Source organism: Vipera ursinii, assembly GCF_947247035.1.
Source record: "Vipera ursinii genome assembly, chromosome: 3".
In the NCBI taxonomy this organism is placed as follows: domain Eukaryota; kingdom Metazoa; phylum Chordata; class Lepidosauria; order Squamata; family Viperidae; genus Vipera; species Vipera ursinii.
Genome location: NC_139516.1, coordinates 87,133,430 through 87,146,791, shown reverse-complemented (window position 1 = coordinate 87,146,791; position 13,362 = coordinate 87,133,430). Strand labels below are relative to the sequence as shown.

General features: G+C 39.9%; 1 protein-coding gene across 1 annotated transcript in view; it reads right to left on the bottom strand.

The window, feature by feature from the left end:
• BCAR3 (BCAR3 adaptor protein, NSP family member) overlaps positions 1–13,362 on the bottom strand; it is a 90,051-nt gene that overhangs the window by 51,350 nt on the left and 25,339 nt on the right. Inside the window, exon 3 of the mRNA XM_083357511.1 lies at positions 6,037–6,076. Coding sequence (XP_083213637.1) covers positions 6,037–6,076 — 40 coding nt within the window. The remainder of the gene's footprint in view (positions 1–6,036; positions 6,077–13,362) is intronic.

Genomic DNA, 13,362 nt, shown 5'->3' with positions numbered 1-13,362 from the left:
CTCTCGTTTGTGGAGTTCCTCAGGGTTCGGTTCTCTCTCCCCTCCTGTTCAACATCTATATGAAGCCGCTGGGCGAGATCATTCATGGTTTCGGGGTGGGGTATCATCAGTATGCTGATGATACCCAACTTTTTCTCTCCACCCCGAACCAACCCAGTGATGCTCTCGCCGTGATGTCCCGTTGCCTGGAGGTGGTCCGGGTCTGGATGGGGAGAAACAGGCTTCATCTCAATCTTGCCAAGACTGAGTGGCTGTGCATACTGGCATCTCAGGTCAACCAGACTATTCCATCTTTAACAATGGGTGGGTGAGGTGTTACCCCCCGTTGATAGGGCTTGCAACTTGGGCGTCCTCCTGGATTCACGGCTCAATTTTGAAGACCATATAGGAGCCGTGACCAGGGGGGCTTTTGCCCAGGTTCGCCTGGTGCGCCAGTTGCGACCCTACCTGGACTGAGATGCCCTACGCACAGTCACTCGTGCTCGTGACCTCCCGTTTAGACTACTGCAATGCTCTCTACATGGGGCTGCCCTTGAGGACCACTCGGAGGCTTCAACTGGTGCAGAATGCGGCCACGCAAGTTGTGATGGGGGTTTCCCGATACTCCCATGTAACACCTCTACTCCGCGAGCTGCATTGGCTTCCGGTTGCCCTTCGGGTGAGATTCAAGGTGCTGGTGATGACCTATAAAGCCCTAAATGGCTTGGGTCCAGCATATTTGAGGGAACACCTGCTGCCGGCATCAAGCTCCCTTCGTCCTGTGCGCTCCCACAGGGAGGGCCTTCTCAGGATACCGCCGGTTAAGGAATGCCGGCGGGTTATTCCCAGGGGAAGAGCGTTCTCTGTGGGCACGCCGGCCCTATGGAACCAACTTCCCATGGAACTTAGGACTGCCCCCGACCTTCGCTCATTTCGCCGGGACCTGAAAACTTGGCTCTTCGAGCTGTCTGGCCCAGGCTGAGGGGTTTTAATTTTTTTATTGGGTTTTAGTTTTAAATTTCGGGGACTTGAATTAATTAATTGTTTTAACTGATTTTAATTTTTGTATGTTATGCTTTTAATTTTCCCAGTAAACCGCCCTGAGTCCTACGGGAATAGGGCGGTATATAAATTTAATAAAATAATAATAATAAAATAAATAAATACAGGTAGCCTTTGACTTACAACCATTTGTCTATCAAATGTTCAAAGTTACAACCACATTGAAAAAAGTGACTTACAACCACCATCACACCATTCCCACAGTCACATGATCAAAACTTAGGCACTTGGCAACAGGCATGTTTTTGTGACAATTGCAGCATTTCCACGGTCTGGTGATCACCATTTGTGACTTCCCCAGCCGGCTTTTGACCAGCAAAGTCAAGGGGGAAAGCGAGACTCACGTAACGATCATGTGATTCACTTAACAACTGCAATGATTTGCTTAATAATCATGGCAGAAAAAGTTGTAAAATCAGGGACAATTCACTTAACCACTTTGCTTAGCAACAGAAATTCTGGTACCGATTATGATTATAAGTCAATTGACAGGGCCACGTGGAATCCTATACCTAGAGAATGATACCACTGATCATTCGGCAAACTGGTGTTCTAATGCTGGGATGCAAACAAAGCATTTACCATTCTTCTGCAGTTGATGTACTTTGCCCTAATGGTCAGGGCATTGTCAGCATGCAAAAATGGTAGTTTGCATGCCAGGGTAAGGTGAGTAAATTGTTCCACTCACTCTTTTGACCCGGGCAGGATCAATAACTGGGAAAAGTCATGAAAAAAACACAGAACAAAAAGAATTCAGGTTTCAGTTCATTTCAAGAGCGAAGTCCGGGATATTAAATGGTAAGCGTGTTGCACAGGTGATGGAGTGTGCCAAAGAAGAAATTCTGGATCCGTATTTTGACAAAGATTTGTATGGACCTGGCTAGATTATATACCATGAGGTCTAATAATTGTGAGATAGAGGAAAATAAACTCAAAAGACGAGTTGCCATTTGGGGTACCAAATTATATTTCTTCATTGCATTTAGCTCCAAATGTAAATATTTTGGGGGACTTTTCCTCAGATGCAAAATATAATTCTTCACAAATGAATTAGCTAAAACAGTATGTCTCTTAATAGGTCCAGAAGAAATTATAGGACTGCCTATTTTTAAATTCCTTCTTAAATTTTGTTAATATAACATTTTGATTATTTATTAATATTTATTATTTTTATAAATACTCAAGGCAATGAACATATCCAACACAACTTCCTCCTCAAATTTTCCCCACAAAAACAACCCTGTGAGGTGGGTAGGACTGAGGGAGAATGACTGGCCCAAAGTCACCCAGTTGGCTTTCACGGCTAAGGCAGGACTTGAACTCATGCTGTCCTGTTTTCTAGCCTGATGCCTTGACCACTAAACGAAAATGGCCCTGTTAAGTGATTGCACCTACACAGCTACAACCCTTGCATATCTTCACCAGCCTTCTCATCAATATTTAACTGAGCCATTATTTATTCCTGCTAGGTCTTTTTACCTGTTGGAAATTCTGCAAGCATCTTGGAAAACTAGACAAACTGAAAAGCAAGCAATGGCTTCTCAACAGACATGGAACCACATCCCCCATTAGCCTGGAATGATAATCTGATTACAGCACATCCCTAGATTACTTCATACGGCACAGTTGATCTATACATGGTTACTCGGAAGTTCCAAGGGATGACCTATTCGAGATTACCTGGAAGTTCCATCTATTTCAAAGGTTACTCCCACTGCAGAGAATTGCAATTTAAGGCTTATTTTTATGGCTTCCTGCTTATCAAAGTCACTTCCTTCTGTAATAGGCATGTGTCAAAGATTATCTGAAATGAAGAAGTGCAATCACCAATGGACAACCTTTAGGGGCAATTAGCTCTCTGAGTTCAAGGTAAACAAGAAAGATTTATCACTGGTATATTTGCAAGGAAAAAGAAAACCTAAAGTAGATGAGTTAGAAGCATAGTTGCTAAATAAACCACATCATCCTTGGATGTTGGTAGAGCTGTTGCTTGGCAGTTTTTGAATATAATTTACATGAATACACACACTTCCATGACTAAAGTCACGAGATGCTGTGTTGTGCTGCTTCACCTCCTTTCTCCAAGGTTGGTTCCAGTCAGTGGGGATTGGGAAGGAGACAGCCCACCCCTGGCCTCTACTATGTGGGATGCTATAAGTGCCCAAACCGCAACCCCAAACCCACTTATTTATCGCAAAGTGCCAGGGCCGCATCAGCATTGTGGTGCCCTCGGGGAGGGGCAAGGAGGCACCTCTGAGTGCCACCTCTGGCATGCAAAAACGGGCCACTGTGCTGCAAGGCGCAAAAATGGCTGCTGTGACGCTGCGGGTGCTGATATAAGGTGCTGCACCACGCAAGAACGCGGCAGGGCTAGTGACTATCATGCAGGCTCTAGCCCCGCCCCATTTGCAGCACATGCACGCTCACGGCCCCGTGTGTGCATGCACACATGTAAAATGCTTTCCCCTCCCTTTTCTTCCAGTCCACCAATTGACAATGGTTGGTGACCTCTGCTCTACCACTTCTACTCAAGCTTGCTAGTTGGCTGCTTTGTCTCCTTTGTGCTTGGTGGGGTAGCCTGATGGACCTGCTGCTGGCGACGGTGGTGTGCGTGCCAACAGAGAGGGCTCTGAGTGCCTTCTCTGGCACACGTGCCATAGGTTTGCCACCACTGCTATAAGGCCCGGTACTCTCTCTGCTCCTGTTAAGCACCTAGATGAAACTATGAGTGAACTCATGCGTTGCCATAGGGTGAGGTACCATCTCCCCAATTACATCTGTTTGTCCCTTCAAATTGGGCAAGAGAGTCATGCTGTAGGTCTTGTCTCTCAGGGAATTATACTTGGCAAGCCCAAGGAAGGCTTCATTCTTTTGGTGTCCACATTCCCCAAAGTGAAGTCAGCTCCATTCCTCCTTATTTTATGGAAGTCCCTCAAAACATGGCTTTGTCATGAGGCCTGGGGATCTCAGGGGACAATGAGGTGGCTCCATTGCTGATCAAATCTTGTGTGTGTCTGTATGTCAATATGTGTACATGTGCGTTTATATGACTGTATTTGACATGTTTATTGTTTTTATATCTTTTTTGCTTTACACTGCCTAGAGTCACTTCTTATGAGATGGCAGCCATATAAATTTGATAAATAAAAGTAATTTCTTTATGAATAAAATAATAATAATGACTACAAACCATTGTGGCAAAAGAAAGCAAATATAATACCATTAATAATAGGCTTCTTGGTGCAATCCCAAAACTGGAACACTGTTTGAACATCCTTGGCACTGATAAAGTACCTGACAGTCAATTGCAAAAGATAGTTTTGCCGGGAACAGCTTACATCCTGCGACAATGCCTTTAACACCATCAAACTACATCTGCCTATCTCAGGTCCTCAGGAGTGATCTAATGCAGGGGTGTCAAACTCGCAACGTCATGTGATGTGTCGCAATGTATCGTGACTTTTTTTCCATTGCCGGCAATGGGGTGGGCATGGTTTCGCCATGATGCCTCCGGCCTGTGGGACAGCAGTTTGACACCCCTGAACTTATAGGTGGATAAAAATACCAAATTCAGTCTAAACATCTGGATGACTCTGTGACCAACAACTGACTTAACTGATAGGAATACTTTAACCTATTATGAAACCCAAATAAAAATATGGTTACCATTCACATGGAAAAAAGTTAACCAGCCTAGTTGGCCTTCCTTGTTTTCGTGTATTGTTTGAAACCAGACTTGCTGCTTGCTATTGCTAAACAGAATAAACCTGTACACCAAGAACAATTCTGGATTACTATTTCAGCTTCTAAAGAGAGCAACAAGCTAATAATCTCATGTTTAGGCTAAACAAAGCATTTTTAGTTTCTTTAGTTCAGGCATGTCAAACTGCTGGCCCGTGGGCTGGACGCATCACCCAGAAGCTGCACCCACACTATTGCCAGCAATGGCAAAACAGCCCTGATACATCTCGCAACGTCACATGATGTCGTGAGTTTGACATGTCTTGTTTGTAGTACAAGCAGGAATGAGTAATCTTAGTCCCATTAGCATCCTGCTTGTTCACAATAAACCAGAATTTACATAGATTCGGGGTTTACCAATTGCTCTAGTTTTCTTGGCTTTCTTTCCAACACTGGTTCACCATTTCAGCATTTGGAATGAATCTTTCCTACAAATAGGCATTCTGTTCCTATTAAAACAGCTTGTGGCAAAGCAAGAGAGTGATGATCAAATTACAAATTTCCTTTCATCCTCTTTGATACAACAGAATGATTGCTGGAATATTACCAAGAGAAAATGAAAAAGCTCTTAGTGACAGTGGTGATTAATTACTAAGTTTGCAATCTGACCTTGCTTTCTTCAAGCTTCAGTCAAGTAATCTAATTAGTTATCATTTTCTCTTTTTTTTTTTAAAAAAAAGCTGTTGTTGTAGTTGTTAGCTGCGAAGTCGTGTCCGACCCATCGCGACCCTATGGACAACGTTCCTCCAGGCCTTCCTGTCCTCTACCATCTTCTGGAGTCCATTTAAGCTCACGCCTACTGCTTCAGTGACTCCATCCAGCCACCTCATTCTCTGTCGTCCCCTTCTTCTCTTGCCCTCAAACTTTCCCAGCATTAGGCTATTCTCCAGTGAGTCCTTCCTTCTCATTAGGTGGCCAAAGTATTTGAGTTTTAGCTTCAGGATCTGGCCTTCTAAAGAGCAGTCAGGGTTGATCTCCTCTAGGACTGACTGGTTTGATCGCCTTGCAGTCCAAGGGACTCGCAGGAGTCTTCTCCAGCACCAGAGTTCAAAGGCCTCAATTCTTTGGTGCTTAGCCTTTCTTATGGTCCAGCTTTCACTGCCATACATTGCAAAAAGTTAAGCTACCATAATATATATTAGATTTAATGAACCAAAGAAGGAATACAATATCACAATTACTACAATTTACTAATAAAATAGAGGTTTTAAGGTTCTTTTTTAAATTATGGAAATACTAAGTCATAGTTCATACCTTCACATACTCCAAAGCTGGATCCATAGCATTCTGGTCTCTGAAAAGAAGTAGCAGTATGTTAGCCAGTGTGTATAATCATTTTGTGTCATTTAAAACAAAATTTTATCTTGTTACTCCTCTTCTATACTATCTCTTTTAAAAGGAGAGTAAGTTAAATCAGGGGAAACAGGGTGGAAAGACAGATTTATTCCTGGCCTTTTTCTAGCATCAGAAACCCAACGCAACATTTGTCTGCCTCTTTGATCTCGAACAGCTACTGATTTTATTTTATTTCCAGTTTGCATCTAAAACAGGTTCTAGACTGAATTCACACATCATATGAAACCATAATCCAGTTTCCTGTGCAGCTCTTACCATAATGGTTTATAAACATGATCCATGCCTTAACTTTATTATTCCCCATTGAATAAATACAATAAAATAAATCATGTTTATTATAAGATCCAATCCCAGCCTTGAGTCATGGCAATATTTAGAGATATACAGTAATTAATCAGAATCTGGACAATATTTAGCACTCGATCTTTTCCAGCCATTCAGCAAACATGGGATGAGCTATCAAGCCAGCAAAAAAATTAGTATTATAAAAAATTAAACTCACAATGGACTACCTATCCAGAGCACTGGCACAATTTATAAAATGCTAGTAGTTTCTAATAATTAATAAAGTAATAATAAAAATGGATGTATGGGAAATAATAAGATTGGAAACAATTTAGACTACAGTTATTTATACACCCCTGAGAATTCAGTGCAATTTTTTTAACCCCAATATAAAGAGAGTTCCAGTAATCTTAAAAATATCCATTGTGACTAAAAATCTATTCCTTTCTCTGAAATGTCTATTAAGATAACCTTTATTGTCAATTTTTTTTACTGTGGGCACAACGGCACACATCAAAAATGAAATTTAGTTGCCTGCTCTCAAAGTGAAACACATACATGACGCACACCTAACCATACTATATACAACATATGTATAGACCCACACCCCTACATTACATAACAAATAAATATTAAATACTGTCCAACTTGAATATATAACCGAAAGAGGAAGCTTGAGAGTTCACAAGGTTAATGCTGTATGGAATGAAACTATGGCTGAATCTGGATGTTCTGCTACGGATACCACGGAGCCTCCTCCCAGAAGGTGACAAGGAAAACAGGTCGTGAAGAGGATGTGTAGTGTCCCAGACAATCTTACGGACCCTGCTCAAGCAACGCTTCTGTGCTATGTCCTGGATGGAAGGGAGGGAACTGCCAATGATCTTTTCGGCCATCCTCACCGCTCTCTGTACCGCCTTCCTGTCTAAAGCAGTGATGCTTCCAAACCAGACTGTGATGCTGTATGACAGGATGCTCTCGATCGTCCCCCTGTAAAAAGTGGTCAGGACAGGGGAAGGAAGTTGTGCTTTTCTCATGCGACGCAGAAAATGCAGGCGATGCTGTGCCCGCTTCACCAGTTTCTCACTGTTGAGCGACCAAGCCAGCCTACTTGTTAGCTGCACACCCAGGAATTTGATGCTGCTAACCATCTCCACAGGTGAATCATTAATGCACAGAGAAGTGTGGCTGTCCTGCCTTTTCTGAAATCGGCAATGATCTCTTTGGTTTTTCTGATATTTATTTAAAACTAGGCTGTTTTCCTTACACCAGTTGACCAACCACTCAACCTCCTTGCGGTAAGCTGCCACCTTGTCATCATGAATAAGGCCCACTACTGTTGTATCATCTGCGAATTTCGCAATATGGCTGGTGGCAAACCTAACACAACAGTCATGGGTCAATAGGGTGAACGCCAGCAGACTTAGGACTTAGTATATTGTTCAATATACTCAATCTGAAGTTTCAAAATGGTCAGCAAAAATCTGAAAATCTGATTTCAAAGTAAATCTGATTTCAAAGTACCATTCTAAAAGAAATCTGAATGTTGGGTTAGCCCTTCTATATAACACTGTAATGGTAATAATGCATAGAGCAGGGGTCTTCAAACGTGGCCCTTTAGGACTTTTGGACTTCAACTCCCAGAATTCCTCAGCCAGTGTGCCTGGCTGGGAGTTGAAGCCATAAAAGGGCCAAGTTTGAAGACCCCTGACATGGAGTCATATCAAGCATTTTTAAATTAGTTGGTTGAAACAAAGGAACATTTGAGGTTATGAAAGAATGGAATGTTGTGTGGCTGAACGGAATCTCCGTGCTGGCTGTGAAAAGTAATTTCTGGGTTGAGCACCAATTTAAAGGGCTTCCTTTGGACAAGGTGAATTGTCAATGAGAAAGGGAGGGGTGTACCGTATATTGCCCCAGTTGCTCCTGATTCTATTTTAAATAGCTAGTGTTTTCAATATATTCAGATCTAAGGACATAATAAACATTTATGTCTTTGGTATTTGTTAATATGTTCCTGCTTGTGGAGGGGTTAAAATAAAAAAGGGGGGTTGCTTGATTTAGGTGTTTAAAAAGAAGTCTACTTTATTTTTTTTTCTCCTAATAAGAGTCTCATAAATCCTGCCTTTTTTGTGGGGGGGGGAGTTTGGAGTGGTGGTGGGTGTGTGTGAATGTTATTTGGAGCTTATTCTGGCCTGTTAGGAGAAATTGCAGCAATGGTTCATATTGCAGGCCTCCTATTCTACACATGTTGTTAGGTCTGAGTTAGGAGTTATATACTCATGTTTGGTGAATCATTCTCCATGTAATCTTCAGTTAAGAGCTGTATTGTTAGAGGTTCTGACAAACCAATTTCTTAAATCTGAAACCAGTAGGCAGAACTCTGAGCAATATTCAAACAACAACAATACTCAGAAAACTTCCAGAAATATCTGCTCTAAAGGACTGTAATCTTCCTACAGGGCATTACTGAATACCATAAACATTCTATTCATTAAGAAAATATTTAAAAACCACAAAATGCCAGGTTTATAATATTAATAGTACATATCTGAAATGGTAGGAAGTATTATTGGGTTTTGAAGGGAAAAAATAGTTTGTTTCACTGAGTAGACCTATAGTATTTTCCATCATCATTTTTCCCAAATGTGAGTGAAAAGAAATTATTTCTATCCAACCCCCTATCCGCCAAAATGATTAGAAGACAGCTTTTAAATGCACTTTTATTAATTGGAATGATGAATAAGAGGGGTTGAATCATTAAAGAGACAGTGAAAACCGCTTTCATTTTCTAAGCAGTAATTTAAATAATACTGAAATAAGCCTTTTTAAAAGATATAGCATATGAAGGTAAATGAATTGAATTTTAATGGAAAATATACAATTACCTCTGTAGTTTTAGAATAAAATAATAAATGAGCAGAAACGTACAGATGTAAAGGTGATACTATACTCAATTAGGGGTTCAAATTACTTTCCAGGTTTAATACTGTATTGAATAGAAGCTGATCTTCTTTTAAATCACTCTGAATAAAGCATTACAATATCTTGTAAATCAACTTTATTATATAGTAATTAAACAAAAATTCACATATGCTATAGTAAGGGGGAAAAAATCAGATATGAACTTTTTTCTCTTTCCCCCACGATCCTCTAACTATAATAGATCCTAACTTTGAACTCTCATAATTTCTTACTGCTAGCCATGGGGATTAGAGTGGATAGCAGACAAAATCTAAAAAAGTCTGAACAACACCAGATTCTTTCTCCTACTGCAGTACTTAGAGACTAACAAACATACATTATAAACCATAATAAATTTGTTAGTGTTTAATTACACCAGGTAACTGACAAAAAAGATAGTTCTTATGAGTTTGTGCTGAATGCATGTATTGGTTTTTGGTATACACTGTTTTTGTTAACTGATTAATCTTGCTCTTCCACTGGAAAAAGCTTTTGGTGGTGCTGAATGACAAGCACCATCACCACCAGCCCACCCGGCAGCTTCAAAAAGGATATTTATTAAGTTAATCTTGTGCTAGCAATTCAATATCCAACTTTGGGAGACATTACTTTGGAACTAATCAGACCAGGAACCTTCTAACCTCTGTCTATTGTTGAAATCAGATTATTTTGAACTCTGTGACCTCTACAAATCTGAGGTCTAATTCATATGTTCACCAGATATGACAAAATCACCCCTATCTTCAGCAATTAAAGCAGATAACACTTGGGTCACACAAAGCACTACTAGGAGAAAGAAAGAGAACAAAAGATGTAACCTTTAATTAAGCAGGCTACAAAACAATGGCTTAACCCGGATTTGAAACACAACAGTCACAATATCTGCACTCATCAAAGCAGAGTAAAGGGAGCTCAGGACAAGGAGACAGACTGTATCTCTCTATTAAAAGAAACTCCTAATAGTAGAGGTTCAGCTTGGTAAACTAAACAGTTCATTATCTATTTGAAATATTAACCGGCACAGTTCATGTAATAATCATTATCCATTTTAATTGCATCTTCAAGATCCAAGTAGAGAACAACTTTTATTTTTTTAAAAAAAAATAGAACAGATCTCAAATCATTGGTTGAGTCTTTCCCGATCTAGCATTTTCCAGTTGCAGGAAGTGGACAATGAACCTGGGAAATGTGTTTCATGCACATCTAGAAGGCAAAACCAGCCTCACAACCTACATACTTGTGTTGGACATCAGAAGGCAAAAAGGGAGAGAGCTTTTTCATAAATGCCACCATGCATGTGTTGTTATAATTTTTGATGCAGGCTTCATTTGGTGTGGACACCTACATCAAAACCAATCAGAAAAAATATAATGACTATTTGAGACATTCCAATTTCCTTTTTTTCATTTACACACATATTTTTATGAACTTGGGAACAAGTCATTTGAGAGAAAAAAAACCTCACAAAGCTTATAATGCAAGTTCTCCACCTTTCTTGAGCTGATGGGCACATTCAAAATTTTGAAACCAAGTTTCAGGTTCTCTGAGACAACGGCTATAGGGTTTGCCGATATCCACAATCACCATCAGCATGATTAGTCAGAAAACACCAATTACTACCTTCTTCTAACACAGGATATTCTCTGCTTTTTCTTCATCTTTTTCTGGGCAAGTGGACACCCTTACAGACAAAGCACAGGACTGTAACTACCCTATCCATAATGCTAAATTTCTAAAAGAATTCATAAAGCCTATTTGTGGCTCAGCTGCATTCTTGGAAATAAAGAAGCTGGCTGTTTACTCTGTAGCACGCAGCCTTTCTGTTGAAAATCAAAAGAATCTACTTTAAAATTCAAAAAGAGTGGGCAGGGAGTCTGGGTGGTATCAAAAGTCCCAGTAGCACACTAGGAATCCTGGTTGTAGTTAAAATACTGTCCAGCTACTGCCCCGAACACTATTTGTGTGTCTTTTGATAAAGAGAGATTCTAAAAAATTCCATAAACAATAAAGCTTTTGCAATTTCACATTGTTTTTATTTCTCTGTGTGTGTGTGTGTGTGTGTGTGCTCTTCTTCCTTTGCAAGATTTCTGGTTACAGGTCCTCTTCTGTACATGAAAATACTATGTCTCTTAAGATTATCAATTACCTTTCTCTCAAGTTATTTTGCACACCCATATGCAGGCAAACCCAGAAAACCAATAAAGAGAACTGCTAATGTTGCTCTTTTCATCAGTTCTAATTAACATTTATGAGGCCACCAGCAATAAACCTACAGGATTATAACTCCGCTCAAACACAGCTGCACAGGAGTCCTCTTACATCAATTTAGCTGAAAGCTTGTCTCACCACCTTAATCAGCTGCTTTTCATCTGGTGTTATAAAGTTCCTAGTTTGAAGATGTTTGCCTTCCTGGAGAACCTCAAGTCATTCCTCTTTTTCCTCGTCTCTAGTGTGTTTGCTTACAGGCTCTTTCCTGTAAGGACAACTTCTACTGATACATGATGAAAATCAGCTAACTGAGCGGTGTCATAAGCACTGACTCCCGGGACTGTTTGGCTTCCCAGTGATCAGATAAGTCCAATTCCCATGTCAACAAAGGGCCATTTGATGTAGCTCATTAGCATTGGAAAGAAAAAGTGGTTTCATCCTTCAGAAGATAAGAGAACTAGTATAACAAACAAACAACTTCCCATCGAAAAGAAATGTTAACTTCTGGACACACCCTGGTTCCTACCATGAGCACTAAAACAGAAACATATACACACTGGGAGTAAAATAAGCCAGTTGTAAATGTGGTTATCTTTAGTGTACGAATATTCTGAAACACCACTTTGTAAGTGACATTTTACTGTCTAATAACCCAGCTTTATTTGTAGACATTTATGGAGGGTTTCTATTTTTAATCCATCCAAGGTTTTCCCACCGTGCAGTCTATCTTTTTCTTTATGCCAGAAAAAAAATCCCATTCTAGTGGGAAGATGGAGTAGCACTACACTGACTTTTAACTAAATTTATCTGGACTATTAAAGCTAGGCCGTGAAAATGCAGACAATCACTATATGACAGATCATTGGATAAGCTCTGGAAGTACACTAAGATTCAACATTCACCATTACTTTATTTAATAAAGGCCATTGATGGAATAAACCAGGGGTCTTCAAACTTGGCCCTTTTATCACTTGTGGACTTCAACTCCCAGAATTCCTCAGCCAGCTGTTTGCAGCACCTCAAAGTCACATGACCACAATTTACATTTTTGCCATAAATCAGTGTTTATTGACCACTGCAAAAAAAGGTCATAAAAGTGGGTCTGGTCACATGGTGATCCACTTTACAACAGTCATTACTTACAACTGAAATTATGGTCATAAGTTGAGCACTATCTGCAGTTTAAAAAAATGCATTTGTCTTACTAACATTATTTTAAAATAATGTTAATAAGACAAATCCATGCTTTCAACTACTTACATATTAAATATACTGTGGTTTCCACTTTATTATTATAATGTCAGCACTACTATAGCACAACCTGTCACTTCTGATGTCTATGGAGATTCTGTTGCCTCTTGAAAAAAATTGTACTTTTGATATTTAATAACTTTCCAAATGCAGTTTTTTTAAAGAATAAAAGCCATCCCCCATAGATGTCAATGTGATTCCTCCCCCCCCCACAATTCTCTTAACTGCCAGGAACTTCACAAATGGACTCTAATGAATTAGCAAGCTCTCTTTGAGTAAAGTTTAAATACACCTGTCTCATGTCCTTACAATGCATTTTTTACTTTTACGCACTTGCAGATTCATTCATTTAAATCTATCAATCCCATTTGAAAAGTACAGACATTTTTACTTAGGTCGAGACCCATTTCTATGTATCAGCCATTAATGCTGGTGCTTTGAGATTTACATTACATGTTTATAGGTAAAGCAGGTGTGAAAGGCTCCCAGTTTAAGATCACTAAATTCATATTTGAA